This window comes from Neltuma alba, unplaced genomic scaffold (genome assembly GCF_004799145.2).
Source record: "Neltuma alba isolate B1F8T4 unplaced genomic scaffold, ASM479914v2 tig00012806_pilon, whole genome shotgun sequence".
NCBI lineage: Eukaryota > Viridiplantae > Streptophyta > Magnoliopsida > Fabales > Fabaceae > Neltuma > Neltuma alba.
This window is the reverse complement of record NW_021637203.1, coordinates 398806-423376: the sequence shown is the minus strand read 5'-3', so window position 1 is coordinate 423376 and position 24571 is coordinate 398806. Positions and strand designations below refer to the sequence as shown.

Sequence of the window (24571 nt, the reverse complement as noted above, 5' to 3'; positions counted from 1 at the left end):
CTAAGTCAGAGTACACGATGAAGGAGTTGAGCAGGAACCAGCATGGGGTAAGGTAGCTTTACAAAAAGGACATTCGTTTTTCTGACCTCCAAGCCATGACTGGCTGCAAGCTTCATGAAAATAATGGCCACATCTCATGGCTTTTACATTCTCTTCCAGTTCAAATTCTTCTTGGCATATAGGGCACTTGGGTTGTTTTTCCAGCAAATGTGGAGTGATCTCCAGTTGTTCCATCTTCCTCAGTGAAGATCTGGGAGCTGGCTTCTTAGAAGAAGCTTGAGATGCCCGATACCTCTCAATGGATTCATATCCAGCAGGACGTCTCATTTTGGAAAGTGATATGGGGCGGTGGCAATGAGGACAGAAGACAGAATTAGGGGGAGCATAGATAACTTTGCAATCGATGCAAAAGTATTGCTGCACATTCTGTGAAGAGTCAGCCATGGAAGCAGTAGTAGTGTGAAGAAAGAAAGATGAAATTAAGAAGCCGTCGGGATTAATGAATAATGAAGGTGATGGATGGTTTTAATAGGTGAAGGTCACGCCCAGTTTGAGGCCACATCGATCAGAAACGCATGAACAAAGAGGGATATACATCTCTTTTCTGCAGCGCGGCGGCCGCCCTGTGACTGGTTTCGCACTCTGAGCAAACCAACTAAATGCAATGCAATGTTTATGAGGGTACTGTTGGTTGGAACATGCATGCATGAAGAAAAACTCCATCCCCATCAATTGCCATGGCAGATCAATCACATAGGACTAATTACAGGTTAATGTGCATTCAGAACTATTTTTCTAGATGTATAATAAAGTATTTTGTAGTTAATTCAGTTTCAGGAATTTTTTTTTTTTATGTGCACCCAACATTTTAAATTATATTTTGATGTACTTAACAGCCTTTTTCATGTGTCCAAAATTATTTTTTAATGCATATATAGTACCATAAATTGCTAAGTGTAAAATTGCATTAAAAGATATTTCAGGATGCTGGATGTACCATAAAATATTTTAAGGTACTAAATATATTTTAAAAAAATACTTTAGGATACTAGATGCACTTGAAAAATATTATAGGATGATAAGTGCAAATTCACCCTTAGCTATATCTTTGTAGTTTTTCTTTTTTTATGAAGTCCTATAATATAGTTTAAACATATTTTCATTCAAGTTTTTGTACTTTTTTAACTGTTTATATTGATTAAATTTAGAATTAAATAATATAATAATTTTTCTATATTATTATATTATTTGCAGAAGAATATTCTTAAAGTTTATAAATTAAAATAGATCACATAATTAAAATAATCTTATTAAAAATTATGTAAAAATTTAAGAACCTAATTTAAAAAAAGAAAGAAAAACTACCTAGACTTTATTAAAAACAAGTGAAGTTATAAGAACATGATAAAAAGAAAAATTATAAAGACCTCATTAAGAATCAACAAAAGCCATAAATATGTGCAGATCAATTATTCCAAAAAAATATAAGTAATGTTTTTTTATTAACAATTTCACTTTAAATTAATAACAAAATTAATAGCCTACTCTACTTTCTTTTTTTCTTCCGCCAAACCTACAAAAATTGAGAAAAAAATATAGCCATCTTCAAAATGCTTTTTCCTTCCAAAATATCATATTTAAGACTGAAACTAGGGAGTGATGTTGCGAGTTTGAGAGGCTAGAGCTCGTGATCGAATAGTTGAACGAAGATAGCGATAGGGTCGTTTTATACTTTTTGCCCGATTTTGGAGAACAAAAAATGAACTTTCAAAACTAAAAATCAAAAAGAAAAAATATATAAATTGTTCTGATTTTTTTTTTTACACATTCCTATTTTTTTTGTTCTTACCAAACAATTTTTTGTTTTTAAAAATAAAAGATTATTTTGGAACTAGGAAATCAAAGAAGGCCTTATATTTTGTTTTTTAGCTAATCTACTCATTTTGTATCGTTTTTACTTTTTTTCCAGTTAGAGATATTCTCCACTAATTAATGTATTAAGTGCTTCATTTTGTTTTATCACTGTAGAAAATTTATGTTGAATAGTCAATAATTAGATTTGGTCAATTTGGATGGATAAATAAATCAGTGAAAATAGAACGGCTTGGAAAAAGAACAATGCTCTGTCTTCTTAATTTTGTCTCATCCTAATGTATTGGATGAATTAGAATGTACAATACATGACTTATAAATAATATAGCTACCTATAAAATTTTACATCTACAAATATACATAGTTTTTTTTTATAAAAAAAAACCCAAATTTAATGAACTGAGAGGATACAAATAAACACGTTTGCTAAATTGTTGAATTAGAAAATTTGAATTTGAACAATATTACACTAACATTATATTTGTGGATTTTTTCCCAGTTAAGTCATTGCACTCTACTTCTCTGAAGCTTCACACTTTTCAATTTATTCCATGACTCAAACCCCAAAGAAAAAGAAACACCAAAGGCATCATGTGAATAACGTCTTCCTATTTTTATAATCATCAAATTGGATCACAACTGCCGAGATTCTGATCTCTGTTAAGAAGATGCAGAAACAATATCAAATACTGAAAACCAGAGAGAACCATAACTTTAGTGCAGGATCCACCAAAACATCAATTTATACAACTGGTGTTGATTCATACAAATAAACATATCTTTTTAGCAAACACTGAAAATGGTTAGAGACAATCCTAGGAATCCGAAAGAAAGAATGAATTGTTCTTGGTTAATACCTTAATATGTCATAATCCATTACCTCATGTAATGCAGTGTTAGGCTTTCTTGTTAGACAGATTCTGCACCGTAATGTCCGTCATGAATGGAGTTGCCATTTTCTTTGCCGAGTTTGGAGTTGCCGTTTTCTTTGCCAAGTTTTGATTTTGGTAAAGCTGATGCCTGCCATGGAGACACCTTGCTTGATTGGGGCTTCAGGTTAAGGTAAGTGTAAACAGACATGCCAGAAATCGCTGTAAATGCCCCGCAGATACTGGTTTTGCCAGGATTGGCTCCAAAGAGATAGTAATTTCCCAGAAGGAGGACACAGGTTTTAAACTGCCCAAGAACAACATGCGAGATAGCTGATGTGGCACTGCGACAATGAAAAAGAGGGAAAACACATGAGAAAAAAGAGGAAAAAGCAGCCAGAAGAAAATAGCATGCTGTAATGTTCTCAACAGTGAGTAGAGACTGAAAGCAAAAACAGTAACAGAGTAATATGATTGGCGCAAAAAAAAAAAAAAAAGGTATCAGAGTAATATGAGCATGACATCAAACTAACTATAGACAAACATGCCAGTAGTAAACTCCACAGACACGTCTTAACCTCCTCAAATGTTTACTTGTTGGTTTAGGAATACTAATTCCAGTCGTTACTATAAGGACATTCCATATGGTCCTTAACATAAGACCCTTTAAAGTAACCTAACTAAACAATCACCTAACTAATTAAACGACATCTTCTAATTAATGACTCAGTGAAGGTATTTTTGAAAGTTTAACAGCTTCAACTAATTTTAGCTGAATTTCTTAACCTATGCAAAGTAGATAACATGTCCTTATAGAAAGGATTCGAGGGAGTATCTACCTGAAATGTTTTCAAGAATTTGTGAAAATAACCGAACATGGAACCGAACAAGAAGCATCATTCACTATAAAAACCAATACGGTGAAACACCAAACAGACGGTTAACACTCACCCAAGTGCTAAAGCACCAGACCACTGAAGCAAGAACCCAAGAATAGCTGATGCAAAAATCACCAGTGTGTTTTGGAAGTTCCAATTGAAGGAAAGCACACCTGGAGGATCTAAGCAAGGTAACATAGCAGCCAGGAAAATCAAAGTAATAGGTGTTGTTTTCCACATCAACCTGTTGATCGACCCACAAATCATGCGCGATACAGAAAAAGGAATTCGTAATGAAAATCAACATCTGTGGGGAGGAGGTGAGGGCAAGAATATATGAATGTTGCTAAAAGCTTACGCCAGAGCAGTCCAGTTCTCTTGCTGCTGCAGTCTGGACCAAAGGATTTTGTTCACAGCACTAGGTATAATCCAAGCCAATGCTACACAAGCGCCAAATACATGGAACTGCAGATCAGTCACAGTGGCCACAGCAACACCAATAGATACCACAGTGAGTGCTAAAGCCTGTAAATTTTCAAACTCTTATAGTAAGCATTTCAAAATTTCAAACAACGATGAGATAAGCACAAATTTCCCAAATATATGGCCACCTAAGGTTAGGTTAGGTAGTAAAGCTGGGGCGGGGCGGGGTGGGGCGGTGTTTGAGTAGAAGTTGAGTTAAAACCATTCCTAATGTATCCAAGGAAAATCCCAAATATATAGCTCAGAGGGATTGAATGTTTGTTAGCAGCAGAAAATAATATTTTCTTGGATGGATTCTCAAAACTATAAAGTATGCTCCGAGTATGATCTCAGAAGAACATTAAAGCTATGTAAAATAAACCTAACAAGCATGATTCAGCTTATCTTCCACAAATATACAGGTTCAGTAGAGGTGTGAGAAGGATCTTCAACAGATACACTTACTTTATAAATGAGTCATTTTTTAGATAAGAAAAGGAGTAAAGTGATGATTTAAACCCTAGAATATAAACCCCCCCCCCCCAGGTCTTCTATGGATATAGTCTCTTGATTTAGTCCTTGAAATATCAGTTTCCTCTTAATTTGATCTTGTAAAGATGAAATTTCTCATTTCAGCCTTCCAAACATTTTCCTCCACCTCAAAATGGTCCCTTTGATAATCATTTTGACCCTTTTTTAAGTGCCATTTTGATTCAGGGACTAAATTAAGTTACTTTAAAGGACCAAATTAAGAGGATAGTGATCTTTCAAACCTAAACTAAGAGGTTTAGATTCTGAATTCAAATTGAGAGGATGGACAATAGGATAAAAGGAACAATTTCACAAAATAATCATAAAGCCACAAGCAGTACAGGGCATAAGAGGATACACATTTCTGTAAGTTATATTTGTAATCAGCCACAATAAGTTCACAGAAAAAATGAAGGCACTAACCTTGGCCATAGAAACTCTCTTCCTATACAGTATAAATTCAGCCAGAACTATTGACGGTGTTACTGCAATCTTTGCCATCTGATAGAAACCAATGCTGAGCACATAGAAATTAAATTTCAGAGTATAAAACTGAAAATTTTAAAGAAACAGAAATGGGAACATTTACGTTACCTATTATACTTTAAGCTGACATTAGCAAGGCCAGTTGATAGAGACATGAAAAATCCAAGAGTAAATAAACTTGACATTTGAGTTGATTTTGAGGAAGGAGGTGCCGGGAGGAGAGAAAACGTTTTTAATACAGCCATGAAGAACCAGCTCACTAGATAGCGAATTAGTGTGAGAAAAATTGGAAATCTGAAATTAATGGTTTGAAGTACCTGGAAAAACAAAAGAGAAAGAAAAGGAAGAATGAGATACAAGTCAAGAATGTCAGCAAACATGCTATTTGAAATTCCAATACATTATGCAGATTAATCAAATAGAAGGAAGAGTAAGTACCATTTTGTTCATGAAAATAATACCAACTACAACCAGAAAATTGAAGGAAAGCGCAACAGCAGGACCACAAATACGCTGTTGTTGGCGCTTTGCACCTTCAGAGGAGCGAAACTCATTAAAAAGAGATGCTCTTAACTTTTCGAGTGCTCTTCCTGCAATGAACCATAACAGATAATAAAACACTTAATGATAGTTAGGATAAAGCAAAATGACAACTAGACTACAAAACTTGAAAGTGAATTTTATTTGAATTAGCATGAACATTGCAAAGCTCATATTTATGACAATATGAGTATGTAGTATAAAATGCAAGTCCTAGAACTTCATAAGAACCCATCATATCAAAAAGAAGATAACTATACATGCATGATCACCACCAAGAACCAAAAGATAAGAATAAAAAGTAGTTAAAATCCCAAACTAGGAATTATAGGATATTTCTCCAAGTAAAATGATTATTCCTAGATGGAATCATATGCTGACTAACCATTTAAGTATTAAGAACTTTGCAAACTAAAAGAAAAATGAAATTAGTCACAGATATAAGGATAGCACTATATGGCTAGCTCAGTGGAGGTTTCAGGTTTTAAATTTACACGTAAGCTCAAATTCTACTATAGTTGCATGGGTTTGCTGGAATTAGATGCAAGTGCAGATGATGAACCAGAACCACCTTCAAAACAAAATTACTTCATCCTTTCAAGTATATTAAGATATAGAGAAATTCCAGTCTTAGAAGCAGCAAAAGATTAAGAAGCGGATTTACAACAATAGTGATGGATAATAGTCGTCACTCTCTTTACGAAGCATCAAAAACAAAACATGAAAGGAAATTGCAAGATCCATTCAAAAGCGTTCCCAAACGAAGAAACATAGTTTTCATGAAGAGTAATAAACAATAACTAAGTTATTTACATCTACATTGAAAGCGCAAATGTGTAAGTCGAATAACCAGAGCACATGCAAGACAGACTGATTGAACCTTCATTTAGGGGCAGAGAAGCATCCCAAGTGACCAGGATTGGCCAATAGCTACGATGTATGCTAAAATAAAAGAACAGAGAAAATCTCAACATGATGTAGCCTACCATCAGAACTTCAGCCCTTATTACACAAAATGAGGTCTAGAAGGCACTGTTAAAGAAGCATCAATAAGTTACATTGTATACTAGGAGAACAAAGCAGAAAAACCCACACCGCGAAAGAAATTGATAGGTTCAAAAATATAATGGTACATTGAATATTAGGACAATAAACAGAGAAACTCTCACAACCAAAGATAATAACGCTAAGCATTACACCATCAAAACTCGTAACACAAAATGAGGTACAAAATACACAAAGAAAGAAACACCTAAAAACGCCAAAAACCAAGAATCACCAAGAATGTGATCCAATCCCAGCAAAAAGACGGAGAAATTTGAACACTGGGATGCCAGATTCTGAGTAAAAAGCGTATTGACAGCTAAAAAAGCGTATTGGGACAGAATAACTAAGGTCTCAAGAAAAGTACTAAATAAGTAAACAACATAAAATAAGCTTATGCTACTTACTTGTTATTGGGACTCTGATAATTATATTCATGCTTTCGGGCTCAATGTTTCTCCCAAAAGAATTATCCTCAATTAGATCTAAAAATACTCGAGTTTAAACGGTTAATACCAAATACCAAATAGGCGTCTGTATCCGTCATATGGATCATAATGTGTTTTCCAGCTTTGGTTAGTGATAGAGGAGTAGCTACGAGGGCCACCGATACTAAAATAAAATTATTTTCATACCCAGGACTCATTTAAAATAATTTATAAGCAGCTTTTTTAAAATAGTTTATTAACAGTTTTTAAATCGTGATTTACAAAATAAATACGAGATAAGAATATGAAAAAAAATTTTATCCTAACTTACATAAAATATATTTGTAAGTGCTTATAAGTGATCCATAGGAGCACAAAATCATAAGGACAAGTGTGCTCCACATATGCAAGAGAACTGATCAAATATAGCAAACTGAACTAATCGCAATACACTAATGAAAAGATTGAAATGTACAAACCACAGTCTGCATTAATTCAGGCGTGAAAACAACTGAAATCTAAATACACATTATATCTCCCACGAAACAAGAGGAAAACAAAAGAGAGAGAGGGGAATGAACAACAACGAAGGAAGACACCTGTACATGAGAGGAAGCTATCTGAACTTTGACCTAAGAACAGAGCCTTCGCCTTCGCCTTCTATACAGGAGGTATGTTTGAGAATGAGAACCCTTTGTATCCCTTGTATGCGTAATATGCAATCCGAGTGTAGTAGAAACCAGGAATGAACAATACCATCCCCAGTATGGCAAAGAACAGTCCTATAAATATCCAACAGATACATTCAAATCAACAACCAAGCAATAAACTCATGAATCTGTATCAGCAATCTGTACTCAGCAAGTAGTTAAATCCTTCGAGGCAAGTTCACAATATTTCCATTGGACTATTGGGAAACAAGAGAGCCAATACCAAGTTAGACAGAGAAAGTGGGGAAAACCCAATTTCCGGTCTGCTGAATTTCCAGTAAATCACCAGCGGAAAAATAGATAAAGAAAGAAGGAAAATTCCCTCTATTTTATTAGAAATTCGTAGTTCTTTTACTAAAATTTCACTTCTATTTAACCGGTTAATCAGCAACATAGGCCATAAATCCAAAACAGTAATTGATACTCCAATGTAGCTGAGATTCTCAAGATCAGGTAAAGTTTAGATCATCCAGCCAAGATTCAATTATACCACCCACCTGAGAAGCGAAAACCCCTAAAAAAAAAAAACCTAGCTTCAAGTTAGGGTTTATTTTCCAATAAATCACAAATAAAAAAAAATGCAAGCTCTGATTAGAAATTTCAGCTCAACTGACGAAACTTTCACTTTTTACCCAACTGGATAAAGAATTTCCACGGGGAAACTCGGAATGAGAACATAAATCTGGAAAGGAAAAGGGGTCAAAAAAGCAGGGTACCGTGAGAAGAGTCGCCGCCGATGTGCTTGTAGGCCATGAGGGAGCCGATGACGATGCCTAGGGTTCCAAAGACGAGGAGGGAAACAGCGAGGGCGATCTCCTTAATGGGAGGCTTGTTGTGGATGATGTAGGAAGTCTCCATGAGATCCTCGTCCGTAATGGAGAAGGCGTGATCTACATAAGCCATTTGGGGTAAATAATAAAAAGTGGGCAATTTCTATGCAAAGAAGAGGGAAAATCAATGCGAATCAGAATCAGAAGTAGTAGTTGTTATTGCAGATCAAGTCGCGTCTCTGTCTCTGTCTGAACAAGGCAGAGTGGTTCTTTCTTCTAGATTAAGCCGGAGGGTTTTGGATACGATGCAATCACACAGAGAGAGAGAGAGAGAGAGAGAGAGACGCGAATCCGAAACGAGACGAGGAGGCGGTGGCGAGCTAACCAAGAAAGCTTTTGATGCACTTTGCTTCGTCTTATTAAAAGCTGAGAGGAGAAGACAGTCTTAGAATCAGTCGCGAGACTTGACCTTGGGGCAAAATTTAGATTGGATTCTTTAAAAATCTTTCAATTCAGATTTGGATTTTGTTGGATTGATTAGATTCAAGCTCAAAAGTAAGGGTGTGTGTGAAACAGATTACACTGAGTTTACTATCAACCAAAGTCCGATATAGTAAAAGTTTCGGGTTAAAAAATACAACTCAAGATCCCCGGTCCAGTATTAATTTGAGATCAAGTTAAACTAGACTCAGGGTCTGTTTGGGTAGCATTTTTCCCAAACCATGGTTTGGGGTGCTACCTTGGTTTCATAAAAAATACAAACCTTGGTTTCACATGAAACCATAGTTTCACCCGGTGAAACCATGGTTTCACCAGAAGCTGATAATATTTGCTTGTGGAAAAAAATCGGGGACGGCTAATGGTCATTCCAAAAACACCCCAGAGATCCTCCTCTTCTCTTCGCTGGCCGACACTCCTCCTCTTCATCTTCGTATTATTAGCTTGCTACTCAGCTCGAACATTGAACTCTTCTCTCGTCTCTCCATCCACTGCCTCTTTCTCTCCCTCTTCTCTTCAAATCTCTCTCCCATTTTCCTTCCCTCTCAGAACAGAAACATGTCTCTCACAATTCCCACCAACCTCTCGAAATTCAACTCCTTCAAGCCCAAGTTGGGCAACTCCCAACCCTCCCTCAAACCCAGACCCTTTACAATCGTCTGCTCTGCATCTTTTGAGAAAACCTCCGATGCATCGCCACTTCAGGCATTCTCCGCCGCACTCGCCCTCTCCTCCATCCTCCTCTCCGCCCCGCTCCCCGCTGTCGCCGACATCTCTGGCCTCACCCCCTGCAAGGAATCCAAGCAGTTCGCCAAGCGTGAGAAGCAGCAGATAAAGAAGCTTCAGTCGTCGCTGAAGAATTACGCGCCGGACAGCGCACCGGCTCTGGCGATCAAGGCGACAATCGAGAAGACCAAGCAGAGGTTCGACAACTACGGGAAGCAGGGTCTTCTGTGCGGCTCGGACGGGCTGCCCCACCTGATCGTGAACGGAGACCAGAGGCACTGGGGCGAGTTCATTACGCCCGGGATTTTGTTCCTGTACATCGTGGGTTGGATCGAGTGGGTTGGTCGGAGCTACCTAATTGCAATCCGGGACGACAAGAAACCGACCCAGAAGGAGATCATCATCGACGTGCCTCTCGCTACCAGGTTGGTGTTCAGAGGATTCAGTTGGCCCGTCGCTGCCTACAGAGAGTTCTTGAACGGTGAGCTTGTCGCCAAGGACGTGTAGGCGTAATAATTTAATGAAGCTGCGTGTAATCTGATTTTTCTCTCCTTTTTCTTTTTTTTCCTTTTAAATTTTCTGTGGAAATTACTATGAAAAATTAGATTGATGGTGTCTGTCACATCTCCGTGCTTCATTTGATTTGTATATTCTCTTGGAATGCCTGTGAATTAGAGCGAAACTGAAGCTGATCTTAAATCATGCATGGTTTATTGCCTTAAAAGAAAGGGAGGCCCCATGGCATCATTACATTGCTTTAAGAAATTTAAAGAATATACTGCCTACCAATCAAAACTAGTATGTAAAACCCACATGTGTGCGCACTATGAACTTTTCTTATTCTTGTCCTTACGCATACGTGCGCGATTCCTGTATCTTATTTTAATGTGAACTAGATGTGAGGACTGAGTATTGTACAAAGTTTGAGAAGGAATTGTTGTTCATTTATCGTGAAGGATGCATCTGTATTTTGTGAAAACAATCGGTGTCCAAGAATGAAGCGCTTTCATAAGGTTCACGGAGGCTGATACACGATAATCCCAAGCATTTGTCTCATCCACCTCAAAATGGCATATTTTTGCCTTTGATTAACTAGAATACACTGGTAACAAGGGCACACCAACCACGAAGGCGGATAGGGGGGGGAAGACGAGAAAAATCAAAAGATGACGGCAGTAACCATTACAAGGAAGCAGCAGAATTTAACAAGAGTTGAACATAAGGCAAATGCTTGCTGCTTCGATCTTGCAGATCATAACATTACTTGATAAACAAAACTAAAATCCCATAAAAGCCCACAATCCCACTGTAAGTTTTACTTCTAAGTTCTAGCCTTCATATCATGTCTAAGTTCTAGCCTTCATATCATGCCTTATATTCTCAAGCTAATTATTACTTACTTGAATAATTAATAAATTATTTTAAGACGTGTTTATTCTATTTTATCAAACAATATCATCCCATTTTATGTTTATAATCTTCATGAAAAATACATGATTTTCTGTTTGCAACAAAATAATTCATCTTCTCTAAAAATATTTTTCACTCTTATATTTTATGAATATATATGTGTGGTGACAATTAATTAATTAATTGTATTAAACATCAGAGGTTATTATACATGTAGTATGTTATTACAAAAAGTAGTTGTGAAAAAATGTTATGGGATTTCACGTTTACAATCTTTAAACAAAATCAATATTTTTCTGTTATAAAAAAAATCATTTTTCTATAAACATATTTAATATTATGTTTTATAAATATATGTACACATATTAATTATGTATTAATTATATTATCTTATATATTATTAATTATGTTAGTAAAAATTATTTCATTAACAATTTTATTTCTTCAAATCAAAATAAATCATAAAATCTATCCCTTATATAATTATCATATTAACTTATACCCTTTTTGGTAATTTCCACATGTAAAAAGCACTTCTGGTAATAACTATCCAAACACTCTCACTTCTCAGAATCACTTTTTCTCAGAATCTATTCTCCACAGAATCTATTCTCCAGAATCACTTTTCCAAACCACGGTTTGGTTTCATCCAAACACACCCTCAGTATATGAGACTGTCTGGAATAGTTTAAGACCTCAATTTAACTTTTTAAAGTTTTTTTGATGGGTGGCAAGATTTTAACTTACCATATTAAATTTTGCAGTTATTATCCAAACTTCATCAAATTTAATCTTTTTTTTTTAATTTCTCAGCATGTTTCATTTATTCATCCTCATCAATATAGGTCATATACAAAAAAATATATATTTACATCTTATCACTTAGAAAATTAATAGATAAATCTTGAACATTTGAATTGACAAAAAAATTATATAGAAGAATTAAAAAATTAAAATTATATAAATAATAGCTAAAAATTAAAAAAAAAACTTGAGTTAGACTAGACTGGATCAATTGGTCTGAGGGTCAATTCCCAATCTAGTCTAACCTGATGAGATTAGTCCAATCTAATTTGGTCCAATCTTGCTTCAGACTATTTTTCTTTTTTAAACCAAACTGGACCGGATTTGTTTGGATTGAATCGGGTCATATTAAACTACTGGGTTTTTATGTAGCCCTGTTTAAAAATACTAGTCATGGTTCAGTCAAAAAAAGAAGTAAAAAAAAACTAGTCACGGAGAAATGAGAATCCTATATTTGCATTTATCCACTCCTTTTTTTTAGGTATATATTTATTAAAAAAATAGTTTGGTTAAAAAAAACAAATTTGTTTCAGTATATTAAATCCGCTCACTTGTTAAAAAATTAGAAACTTTATGATTTTATGTTAGTTTAAGTAATATCGGTTATAGAAATTTGTATTTTTATGAATTAGGAATATAATTTATTTTTTCAAATTTTATATAATATATAAAGATGTGTACGTCTAAATTCTAACCAATGGGGATTCGGTTTAATGAAAGAAGCTAGTCCTTGCAACATACTCTTCTAGTCCTATTTGTAGGGTGGAGAGAAAAGATAATTTTTTGTTATATTTATAGGGTACTGAGAGAATTTTTTTTATAGATGTACAATTTTACCCCTTATTTATTATTGTATTAACTTTGTTTATATGAGATATAATATATATTAAATGGGGATAAAGTTGAAAAATTACTAAATTTTAAATGAGAACTAATGAAGTTTAAGGTTTTTCTTAGAAAGTGCCTTATAAATAGGACCAGAGAAGTAACAAATTAAGGTTCAAATTTTCAAAAAGAAAGGTGTCCACCTTATTTTTTTGGTCTTATTTATAAATCACTTTATTAAATTTTTGTATAAATGTATTGTTTTGTTTTTCATTTATTATAGTATAGATAATTATTTTTTAAAAAAAGGTATATATATTAAATATGAATAAAAATAGAAAGTTGTTATATTTCAAAAGAGAGAGTTAATGTAGTTTAAAATTTTTTAATTTATGTAAAACATACTAAAAATATCTTATAAATAAAATCGAATAACTGCCTATTAGCATCTTCGGTTGGGAGTTTGTAGTCCAGGAACACAAAATCTATCTTAAAATATTTCTTAAACATAATGTTTGGCAAATTAGAATTGAAGCCATAAGTGATCCCATCACTGTCTTCAAATAATTCTCGAATTGTCCGCAACAAGAGATGTGCAATGAATATACCCAAAACATATAATTTTGTGCCTTCAAAATCACAATGAATAGGACGGTGACCACAAATTAATGCCGTTATCATGTGTTTTTCATGATTTTGGTCTGAGTATTTTAAAAAAATTAATATTTTTAAATTTTTATATATCAAACATTTTTTTATATTATGTATTTTATTTCTTCTTTACTCTACTTCTAATTTTCAAATATGATTTTGGTCATTTTCATTCTCATTTCACGTTATACACGTTATATTTATATGGTTGCGAAGGGTTTGTACAATTTCACGTCGGAAAAGGGTGCATATGTCTAAACCAAATTAATATTTTTGTATTTCTCAATAACAACAATAACAAGAAGTTTTATCTCACTAGATGAGTCAGCTACATGAATCATACTGTGCCATTGTTTTATGTCAACATCCCAGTCTTTAGATATATTGTTGACCAGGAGGTCTCATTCAATGATCTCATTGAGTGTTCTTTTCAGTCTTCATCTGTCTCTTTTTACGGGACTCCATATTGTCTTGACTACCCTTCTCACTAGGCTCTCCAATGACCTTCTCTGCACATATCCAAACCATCTTAAGTGATTTTAAACTATTTTTGTATTTCTCATTTACAATAAAAATTTATTTCGTTAAACTTGATCCATACTAAAAGATTCTTTCTTATAATTTAAGTCACAAATTTGTTTCTTAGAATTATAGAAGTTCGAGATTAAACTGGCCAGGATGTCTTAATCTGCTTATTTATAAATAAGTCAAGAATTATAATATAACCCAAAATAATCTTAATAATTCAAGACCATCCCATCTCTGAAAAAAAAATGATAATATAGATAATTAGGGGAACATTAATTGAAATTATATATGAAATTATCGGTCATGTCTAAATTGTAAATAGAGCCACTTGAAGTCATTGGATGTCAGGAAAATCTCTGAAGTTTTGGATGGTTTGAGGAAATTTAAACCTACACTTGGACATCATGCTTTGTGGATTCACATTATATAACATGATATATTATAGAGAGCAAGATACTGAAAATTAAAACAGTCAATAAATGATTAAGATAATAGGTCAATGGTATACAGTCTAGCCAGTCAATAAATTGGGCCAATTCACTCATAGTTGAACTAAGATTCTTTTCATTTTTAATTATAAGAATCTCCAGCATGTCTCATAATATACCATTGTTTGATCTAATTTTTTTCTTTCACCTAATAACTGTAAACTTACTAGTAGCTAGTTAACTAAACTCCTCTACCTAATAACTTGTGTTGATAGTAATTTTGATATTTTACAACAAAAAAAACGAAATTAAGTGCTTATAATAAGAGATGAAATATAATTTAATTAAAATATACAATAAAATTTATGTATAATTAAAAAGTAAATGTAAGATTCATGCATAAATCATATATAAGCTAATAAAACAGAGTTGATAACGTACAAATCTCATAAACTTCATTTTTTCTATCTTTTTAAGTCAAAATCATGTTTAAGGCTCAACGATATACGTCAAACTCGAAGGATCATAAACGTACGCTTTTATATGATTTAATATTTTTGGAAAAAAATTAAACCCCCAAGTTAATTAATTTGAATTTGGAATTTTCATAATTCTGGAATTCATCAAATAAATAAAATCAATTCATTAAAATATGAAATAATTATAATTTAATATATTCTATAATAGTAAATAATTTGAAATTCGAAATTCTTCATTAAATAATTTTAATAATACAATATTACCATTCCTATTAATTTTGTTATAAATTCAAATTGAAATTGATCATAAAAGACATTACTAATAATTTCATTAATTAGAATGACATGATATAATTATATTAAAAGAATGACTTGATATATCTTTATACATAGAAAATATTCGTACTCCACAAATTTCATATATACAAAAAATAACAATACTTCGATTTAAATCATTCTTATTGATAAAATTTTTAAACAGGGATTTTTACTAATTTTCCCTATCTTTTTACCATAAAAAACATTGCTTCTATTTTTAGTTAATAAGTACTTTTTTTTTAATTATTATCTTGCGTAGAGTCTCACCTATCTTCCATTTAAAAATTCATGAATCGGAGATGGAGTCTCTTCATCATGCATGTTCCATTCCAATGAACTAAAACTCATGAATGAGTATTGCATTTAGCCGGATTGCTCAGAGTACGAAACCAGTCACAGAGAAGCAAGTGTGCAGAAGAGAAACTGTCTCTATCATGCGAACCAGATCTCTGCAGATTCATGCGTTTCTGAACTGAATAAGTTGGCACAAATGGAGGTGACCTTTAGGTTTTTAAAACCATATATATCTACATATATATATCCATATCCCTTATTCCTTCATTATTAACCTTGGGCTTATATTTCATCTTCCATCTTCAAACCATACCACTGTCATGTCTAGGCCAGAGGATTTCAAGTCATACTTCTGCGTTAAATGTAATAGATCAGTGTTCATTAATCCTTCAACTAAGCGCTGTACTTTTTGTCAGAGTGAGGACATCGGGCCTTGTAAAATCAAGCGTACACCTGAAGAAACTTACATTCAACAGTTGCGGGCTTTTGAAGCTTCCAAGAAGCCAGCTTCTCAGTCCTCCATAGATGAGATGGAGAAGATGATGATTACTGAGGAGTTGTTGGAAAAACAACCCGAATGCCCAATATGTCGAGAGGAGTTTCAGCTGGAAACAATGGTGAAAGCCATGGGCTGTGGACACTTCTTCCATGAACATTGCATTGCTTCATGGTTAGGGAATAAGAGAAATGCTTGTCCTCTTTGTGAAGCCTCCTTACCTCAAGCCACTAACTTCTACCCATTCGGCTTTGGTGGCGGCGGCGGCGGCTCCTCCTCTAGTTCTTCTAAGGCTTGAGGTCATAATAATGGTGGTGGATAGATTATATATGGTATATAATTATTCTATTTTTTAATTTCTAATTTCCAATTTCTTATGTTTTTTGTTCAATAGAGGTACCTTAAACATATACATTTGCTTTTATACCTATTTTTTAATTAAAAACTTAAAGGCATATCCTAGCTAAAAGATTTTCACTCTATTTGTTTTTCCTTCTTTTCAGGTAAGGAGAATCTCCCCAGTAGTTTTCCTAAGAAGATTTTAGAGCATCTTAAATAAACACAAATAGGTGGTATTATTATTATAATAGAATCAGGGAGTATCCTATATTCGTATTGTCCTAGTTTTCTTGAAAGCCAGTCAATCATTTGTCTTTATCATAGTTCAGTTTGTATCTGGAAATTAATATTATTAATCTGGTATTGAAGCATATATAAACACATGATCTTCATCTCATCTCCTCTCTTTCTTTAATTAGCTTTTGATATAATAAAATTAATTGGCAATATCTGAACATTTAGAATCCAATATGATGAGGAAAAAAATAATTTACTTATGTGTTTGCCATTTTTAAGTGATGTTTTTATAATTTTCTATTAAAAATGCATATATAAAAAATTTGTTATAAAAAATATACAAATTTATACAAAATAAAAATTACATTCTATAAAATAGAACACAAAATATTTCTAAAGTAGCCCAATATACACACATAAAACATTTATTGCGCTTTGAAAAAAAGGATAAAAGAAAAAGAAACAATGCCAACAAATTTTTTTTTTTTAAATTTTGTACCATGTCAACACTATTTTCGGTTTCCATCTCTAATAAATTAATTTTTAATTGAGCATATCTTTACGAATCAAACTTTCCATGTAGGCATATATTCATGAGATGACTTTAAAGAGTTTAAATAAATAAATTTTGATTTAAATTAAATTTATTTGTGGGTAAAAGCCTGCTAATTAAACGAACTAAGCCATCACCTGCTATGGTGTTTGATGCAGAAGAATACCAACTAATTAATTTAATGAAGTATTATTGTCTATTCAATATAAAGCTTTCACATATGGGCAAAACAAAATAACAGCGTTCAATTTGGATTTATTAGAAAGGTTAGAGCAATTTTTTAGCGCAAAAACAGTCATTTTTATCATTAACCAAAGAAACATCAAATATTATTATACTCATTAATCATGAAAACAAAAAGAAATGTATAGAAGTGGATGGCATAATGGATATGAAAATACAATTACATAAATTGTTGTCATATTTTTGGCGTTTTCCCTTTAATTTCCTCCCAACCGAAACAAACTTTCCGCATAATCCATCGCTGTCTTCCTCAGAAAGTGGCTTTGCAATATTTGTCTTTGTTGCTTCCAAAAATTATATAAAACAAATCGATTAACATCGTCTTCATAAACAAGAATTTCATTATGTCCCCAGAACTCTAAGATATGCCAAGAGTCAGGGAATGGTCGGATCTCAAACTTCTTAGTCCAACTACTCTCAAAACCATACTCACTCATCACCCAAATCTCAACACGATAATCAATCGAATCATGCTTAACAGCCCAAGCGAGACGATCATCCACTACAGAAAGATGATTATTTTGACTACGAGAGGAAGCAATTCCAGGAGGGCTTTGTATAATCCCAAAAACCTCTTTGCCAAAGTTAAAGCTCACAATAAACTTATCAGTCTCATCAAGGGAACGACATATCCAGTGATAAACACCATTCAAATGAGAACCCACACATGAATATTTGTGGGATTCATAAAAGGAGACATCATCAACATCTATTTTTCTCCAGGAATCAGTACTGAGATTGTACACTTCGACTAGTAGTTGTTCTCTCCTCACCAAAGGGCATATTGGAAATCGAACAACCTTGAAATCCTTTGTGATGGGATCAAACCCAAATCCAAAGTTGGTGGGATTTATCCCTTTAGGTTGCCATGGGGACGCAGGAATAGCCTTCACCTCTTTTTTTTTTTTTTTGATAATAATGGGGTACACCTTACAGCGTGGCTACATGCCTACTACGATTACGATCAGCATTGAGAGTGTGCAGCAGCTCGTTTGGTGCTGAACCAATGTAATGGAATCCTCTCGGAAACCCAAGTCCCTTCTTAGCCAAATGATCTGCGGCCTTATTAGCCCCTCTGCTCACGAGGGCTGTTTGAACCTCCCAGTCTCTTCCTAAAAGCTGGCGTATTTCTTTAATAATTGAATAATCTGCATGCAGCTCGTCGGGTTCATTACGTATCAGCTCTACAGCTTCACTTGCATCTGACTCTAAGATCACTCTTCGATGACCGACGTCCCATGCTAGCTTCAATCCATGCAAACACGCCCACAGCTCCGCATGTAACTCGTCGCCCTCGTGGATTGTGTGGATAAAACCTTGTATGAAGGTTCCTGTTTCATCACGTATGAGGCCCCCGCATGCACATGAGTGCGTGATAGAAGAAAAAGCACCATCTACGTTGAGTTTAACCCACCCACGTCTTGGAGCGTACCATCCGGTGTCCGTAGTCGAGCTCTGAACTTCAGGTAGCGAGACCCCCGAGAGAGATTTCTGGGCTTGCCCGAGGCTGTGAAGGATTGCAGCTGTATTAGAGATAATAGCTTCGTTAGCAACCCTCTTCCCTTCAAAGATAGAAAGATTCCGACGCCTCCAAATCCACCAGCATATAATCGCAAAAGTCGCGTTCCACTCTTCATGATTAATGTTCTTAGTTGTGATATTCCACCTAAACCAGTCATGAAAATTAAGTGAACAAAAGCGCTGCCACACTGAAGGGCATATGAGTTTTCTCCAGAGAAGCCTAGTTTCTGAGCAGTCTCGGAATACATGGATCAGCTCCTCAGGTGCTTGCTTACAAAGAGGACAACGTTCATCATCAGTGAGTCCCCTTTTGTGCCGCAATGCATTAGTTAGCAAGCTCTTGCGAGCAACTAACCACAACGTTGTTCTGCAGCGCTGAGGGATACGTAGCTTCCATAGTTTCTCCCACAATGTATCCACTAGACCATCCTCTTGAGCTAGTTGAGCATAGGCCGACTTGACTGAGAAATAACCATTTCGGTCATGTTTCCATCTCACTTTGGTACCATTAGCCACAACCTCAAGTCCATCTTTAACAGTATCCCAAGTTTTTCGGATCCCCAGCCAGATATTTGATCCGCTTCTCTTTTTGTCTATCACAGGGAGAAGGTCGTTTCCACAACGGTATTTGTCTCTAATTACTCTAGCCCAGAATTCATCACGACAATGCGCTAGCTTCCAGCCAATCTTCATGAGATGAGCATGATTCTGTAGTTTTGCATGTCTTAGTCCTAGCCCGCCTTTAGACCTGGGAGTACAAACAGCATCCCATGATACCAGAGAAATTTTCCGTTGCTGCTCCGTAGACCCCCAAAGAAATCCTCGATTAAGTTTATCCAGATTTTCACACAAAGGTGCTGGAAGAAGATTCGTTTGCATGGCATAGCTTGGGATGGCTGAAGTGACCGAATTTATTAACGTAGTTCTTCCTGCAAGAGACAAGGAACTAGTCTTCCAGTTGGCTAGTCTTTGTTTTACTTTATCCACTGTCCCCCTGAAAGTATCTTGAGTCACTTTCTTGTGATGGAGGGGAACTCCCAAGTACTTCCCCAAGTCTGCCGTTTGAGTGAAGCCCATGTGAGAACTAATCTCGGTGCACCTGTTGTGGTTAATGTTTGTTGAAAAGAAGATACGAGTCTTGGAATAATTAACCTTCAAACCAGAGCTGGAACAGAAAGCATCCAAGCATTGTCGAATTGAGTCTGCCTGTTGTAAGGAGGCTTCTGCAAACAAAATAATATCATCTGCAAAAAATAAATGGGAGATAGGTGGGCCATTTTTCGTCAACCTGATCGGCTTCCATTCCCTCTTATGGATTCGCTCTTGAATTAGGTGTGCAAGTTTCTCCATGCAGATCACAAAGAGATAAGGGGACATTGGGTCCCCTTGCCGTACACCCCGTGAGGATTCAAAAGAGTCAGCTTTGTTACCATTCCATAACAGTTGAAGGCTTGCTGAGCTAATACAATTTTCAATGACATCAACAAAATGAGATGGAAGGTTCAGTTCCTTTAAACATCGTAACAAAAAACTCCAGTTAACTCTATCATACGCCTTTTCAAGATCAATTTTGATAGCCATGTACCCCTTTTTTCCACTCAAGTTACGCATAGAATGAATCACCTCTTGAGCTACAATAATGTTATCTGACCCATGTCTACCAGGTACAAAGCCACATTGATTTGGTGAGATAATTTGTGGGAGAAACATCTTCATTCTATTTGCTAAAATTTTTGTCACCACTTTATAAGTAACGTTACAGAGGCTTATGGGACGCAAATCTGTAAAAGTTTCAGGAGGATCCTTCTTAGGAATAAGAACAATTAACGTACCATTTTCCTCTTTCACCTCTTCAGGGTTGGCAAAAATCCGTTGAATATATCTTACCATGGAAGCTCCAATGGTATCCCATTGCGATTGATAAAAGAGAGCATTGAACCCATCCGGTCCCGGAGACTTCAGGGGCCCCATACTAAAAAGAGCATTTTTAATTTCAACCGCATCTATAGGTCGATCACATATTTGTAAGCTCACCTCATCAATAGTGGGGTACGTAAGTTCACAAGGCAGCTCCGCACGAACTCTGGCTTCCTCGGTAAATAATGAAGCAAAAAATCTCGTGGCTTCCTGTTTAATTACCTCTAAATCATGACACCACTCTCCTCCATCTATCCGGATAGCATCGATTCTATTTGCTTTGCGGCGTTTGTTGGCTCTAGAATGGAAGAGTCTCGTGTTTCTGTCTCCATAAACAGACCACTCTACACGTGCTTTCTGGGCCCACAAGAGAGACTCCTGAACAAGCACTTCCTCAAAATCTTTCCATAATTGAGCAAGAAGATCCTCATAGTGCCCCTTATTTCTTCCTCTTTCTAAAGCTTTATTAACACCATCCATCCGACGTAACAGTTTGTTCTTTCGACCCTCAATGTGCCCAAAAACATTTTTATTCCATCTGCAGCATTCATGCGTGAACTGATGGAGATTCTGCTTCCACTCTCTTTCTGTCTTCCAATTGTCAGTAACAAAGCGTTTAAAGTCATCATGTAATACCCAGGCCGCAATAAACCGGAAAGGACGTTTTGGTCTCTCTGTAATAAAATCAAGCTGCACAAGAAGTGGGCGATGATCCGATTTGTAAAATGGCAAGTGAGACACACGAGCATTGGGAAATAGTCTACACCATTCGTCATTTGCCAAGACACGGTCCAGACGAGCTTCTGTGTTCCCTCGCTTCCAAGTAAAAAGTGGCCCTACATGCCCAAGGTCAGAAACTCCTGAGGTCTCATACCAGTTACTGAATTCTCGGTCCGTGCTGAGTCCATTTACAGCAGTAGTGCGTCTTTCTTTCTGAAAAATAGTTGCATTAAAGTCTCCCCCAAGAAGCCAGGGACCATGAATGCCACTCTCTAATTGTTGTAGTGCATTCCATAGGTTATGTCGTCCCATCACGTGCGGGCTAGCATAAACTATAGTCATGAACCACTGCTCTAATCTCGAGGTTTCAATATACAGGTGTAAATATTGCCTATGTCGTTCTAGCACCTCGACCCGCCGAACTCCTGCATTCCATAGACACCAAATGCCACCACTGTACCCTTCGGCTTCAATAAAGGTGTATTCTTGAAAACCAAGACTACCAATCCGTCTCTCTGTTTTAAGCTTGTCTGATCTAGTCTCAAGTAACGCCAAAAAATCTAAACAAAAATGTTTTTTCAGTTCTTGCACCAGGCTAGGAAAAGTCTTCGTGCCCGTGCCCCTAGAATTCCATATCATGTAATTCATAGGGAAACATTTTGTTGAGTTGGCGAAGCTTCAATGCCCCTTCCCTGGACAATATCCATCTTATTTCCCATAATAATATCCTGATTGTGAGAGGTCAAAGCCTCCCCTTCCAATGACGCATGCGTGGAGATGCTTTGAGTACCAACGGGCCCACTTACAATTGGATTTTCTCCCCCCTTTGCGTTGTGAGCCTCTATGTCAGCAGACCCAGCTTGTAAAGTAATGAAGGGATTGTATATTTCTAATGGGCTTTCATTGAGGTTGATCGTATCCTTAAAGGGGGCCTTTGACTTATCAAGAATGTTCTCCTTACCCCTCAATTTGGCTCTTTCAACTATTTTCCTTTTAGCTCCCAGAACCGTGTTCCACGTGCCTTCATTAATATTATTTAACTCTGCGCCAAAATCACGGGTATTATTTTTAGATCCTGCCACCTTCTCATTCTTATCTTTGCGTATCCCAACTGGCCGATATATCCTCTTCTTCTCCTCCTTGGTATTAACCCGAGATTGAAGCTTCTGAATCTTTCCACTCCCAACGCCTTTTTGATCCACATCTTTATTTCCATTCCTCAATCCCTTCAAATCCGCCCCATGCTTCTCTCCATCAGATCCCCTTATTTCTATACGATTTGAAGGCCTACGGAAATCTCGGCGAATCAACATCTGGGGGCCCAAATGAGCATCCGCCGCCACCATCGGTGGTTGCACTGTCGTGGTTCGCGATTGGTTATCACTGGTCTTTTCTGTCTCCGATGTCTTCTCTTTCTCTCCTGTATCCGCCATAGCCCCTGTAGTTGCGACGTTCACATTTTGGGGGCACGCATGCATTTCATGTCCGTACTTTCCGCAATTAAAACAAACTTGATGTAACCCTTCATAAACAAGCTGCCAATCCTCACCAAAAGCCGTGAACGCAGTGAGCAAAGGTTGTTGTAGATCTATTTCTACACATATGCGAGCAAATTCTCCTTTGTCATATATCGAGGTTGAACGGTCCACTTTGATGGTCTTGCCAATCATGTCGCCTATAATCCCCAATGACTCAACATTATAAAATTCCATTGGTAAGTCTGGGATCCGGACCCAAGCAGCTATCTTGCGTTGTGTGTCCGCCTTCCGCGGATTAAAATTTGGCCTCCATCTCTGAACTAACAGGTAGTGATCATCAATCATCCACGGACCTTCTTGAAAGGCATAGTCCCGGTCCTCCCTACTGGTGAAAGAAACAATATAATAATCATTACTAAGCGGGGTCACTTTCATAGGATCCTTTGGCTTCCACATCCTTCTCACCCTGTCAATAAGAACATTCTTTGGCACCTGTGCCCCTAGAAGCTTGATAATCAATGAGTTTATCCACGGTTGGCACCAGGCCGTGTATTGAGATGCAGTAACTTTTAGCACGGGATACCTTGGTTTAATAGTAGTGCCCTCTGTCTCTACCCCATCAACCAGATCCGCATCCCCATCAGTAGTCTCTGAACTTTGATTTTTCTTCATAAAGAAGGATTTCCATCCGTTTACTATATCCTCATTCTCATCATGTTTAACCAGAAAACCTCCACACCCTAAAGAGAGAAGTTTCTCTTTATATGATAAAGGCAAAACTCTCCGGTTAGCGGCAGGTTGCGGGGTTTTCATTCTCCCCTCCGACTCGCTTTCCCCAGCACTACCTGCCCCGAACACAAAGTCCATAGGTGAACTACCAAGCTCCGCTTCTTTGTCGCGTTCCCTTCCTCCTCCCCTATCAACCTCTCCAGCACCTCCTCCCCCAACGCTACCTCTCGTACCTCTCGCTCTCCCTTCACTCATTTGCTAAGCCTTCACCTCTTTTGTTGAAGGGTTCCACAAAATTAAGCATCGAACATCTCCTTCATAGTCCCCACACAAAAAGACAATCCCATTACATTGACCATATGGTAATATCCATTTCAAATCGTTCTTAGAGCAAGGCAATTCTAAGTCTTGGATTACACAAGGTTGCTCTCTATTAGAAATCAAGGATATGGAGGGAGGCAGCTGATGGGTCGGCGCGCATTGGAACATTAACTTGAGGCATTGATTCTTAGCGATAGAATTGGACCGTTCAAGATGTTTGGCTATAAAAGAAGGGTTAGTGATTAGGGCGTACCAGGATTTGGCTACACATTTAAATCGAAGCAAAGATTTTACTGGCAGCCTCACTGTGATCTCCTCCATGAGATCTTCGGGAAGATCTTTGCTCAGCATTTTCTTGTTCTAACATTAATGTCTGTTTCTCTTGGGCCTGTTGCTGCTCTTGGATGCTGCATTTAGGGTTTTAATTTGTGGGGATGATGTATATGGGAATATGTTTTTAAGATAT

The 24571-nt window shown here is 36.3% G+C and overlaps 5 protein-coding genes across 8 annotated transcripts; 2 read left to right on the top strand and 3 right to left on the bottom strand.

The window, feature by feature from the left end:
• On the bottom strand, nt 1–444 carry LOC114731177 (E3 ubiquitin-protein ligase RZF1-like). Its single transcript, XM_028918299.1, has one exon. It carries the CDS (start codon nt 442–444, stop codon nt 1–3), a length of 444 nt encoding a protein of 147 aa, XP_028774132.1.
• Nucleotides 445–2104: 1660 nt separating this feature from the next.
• LOC114731193 (nucleotide-sugar uncharacterized transporter 1-like) lies at nt 2105–7892 on the bottom strand. 2 transcript variants are annotated; one of them, XM_028918327.1, is made up of 8 exons: nt 7710–7892; nt 5537–5688; nt 5207–5415; nt 5036–5129; nt 3978–4144; nt 3693–3863; nt 2753–3085; nt 2105–2529 (listed from the first exon to the last, which is right to left on the bottom strand). In XM_028918327.1, exons 2-7 carry the CDS (start codon nt 5546–5548, stop codon nt 2782–2784), a joined length of 957 nt encoding a protein of 318 aa, XP_028774160.1. In that variant the 5' UTR covers nt 5549–5688; nt 7710–7892; the 3' UTR covers nt 2105–2529; nt 2753–2781. The 2 variants fall into 2 exon arrangements, with proteins under 2 accessions (XP_028774160.1, XP_028774159.1); XM_028918326.1 differs by having other exon boundaries at nt 2108–3085.
• Nucleotides 7438–24029, bottom strand: LOC114731195 (transmembrane protein 230-like). 3 transcript variants are annotated; one of them, XM_028918330.1, is made up of 3 exons: nt 24018–24029; nt 8537–8839; nt 7438–7892 (listed from the first exon to the last, which is right to left on the bottom strand). In XM_028918330.1, exons 2-3 carry the CDS (start codon nt 8721–8723, stop codon nt 7771–7773), a joined length of 309 nt encoding a protein of 102 aa, XP_028774163.1. In that variant the 5' UTR covers nt 8724–8839; nt 24018–24029; the 3' UTR covers nt 7438–7770. The 3 variants fall into 3 exon arrangements, with proteins under 3 accessions (XP_028774163.1, XP_028774162.1, XP_028774164.1); XM_028918329.1 differs by lacking the exon at nt 24018–24029 and having other exon boundaries at nt 8537–9030; XM_028918331.1 differs by lacking the exons at nt 7438–7892; nt 24018–24029 and adding an exon at nt 8128–8334 and having other exon boundaries at nt 8537–9039.
• Nucleotides 9574–10538, top strand: LOC114731194 (photosystem I reaction center subunit III, chloroplastic-like). Its single transcript, XM_028918328.1, has one exon. The coding sequence runs from the start codon at nt 9647–9649 to the stop codon at nt 10319–10321; it is 675 nt and encodes a 224-aa protein (XP_028774161.1). The 5' UTR covers nt 9574–9646; the 3' UTR covers nt 10322–10538.
• On the top strand, nt 15872–16345 carry LOC114731176 (E3 ubiquitin-protein ligase RNF126-like). The gene has a single exon (XM_028918298.1). The coding sequence runs from the start codon at nt 15872–15874 to the stop codon at nt 16343–16345; it is 474 nt and encodes a 157-aa protein (XP_028774131.1).
• Nucleotides 24030–24571: the final 542 nt, after the last annotated feature.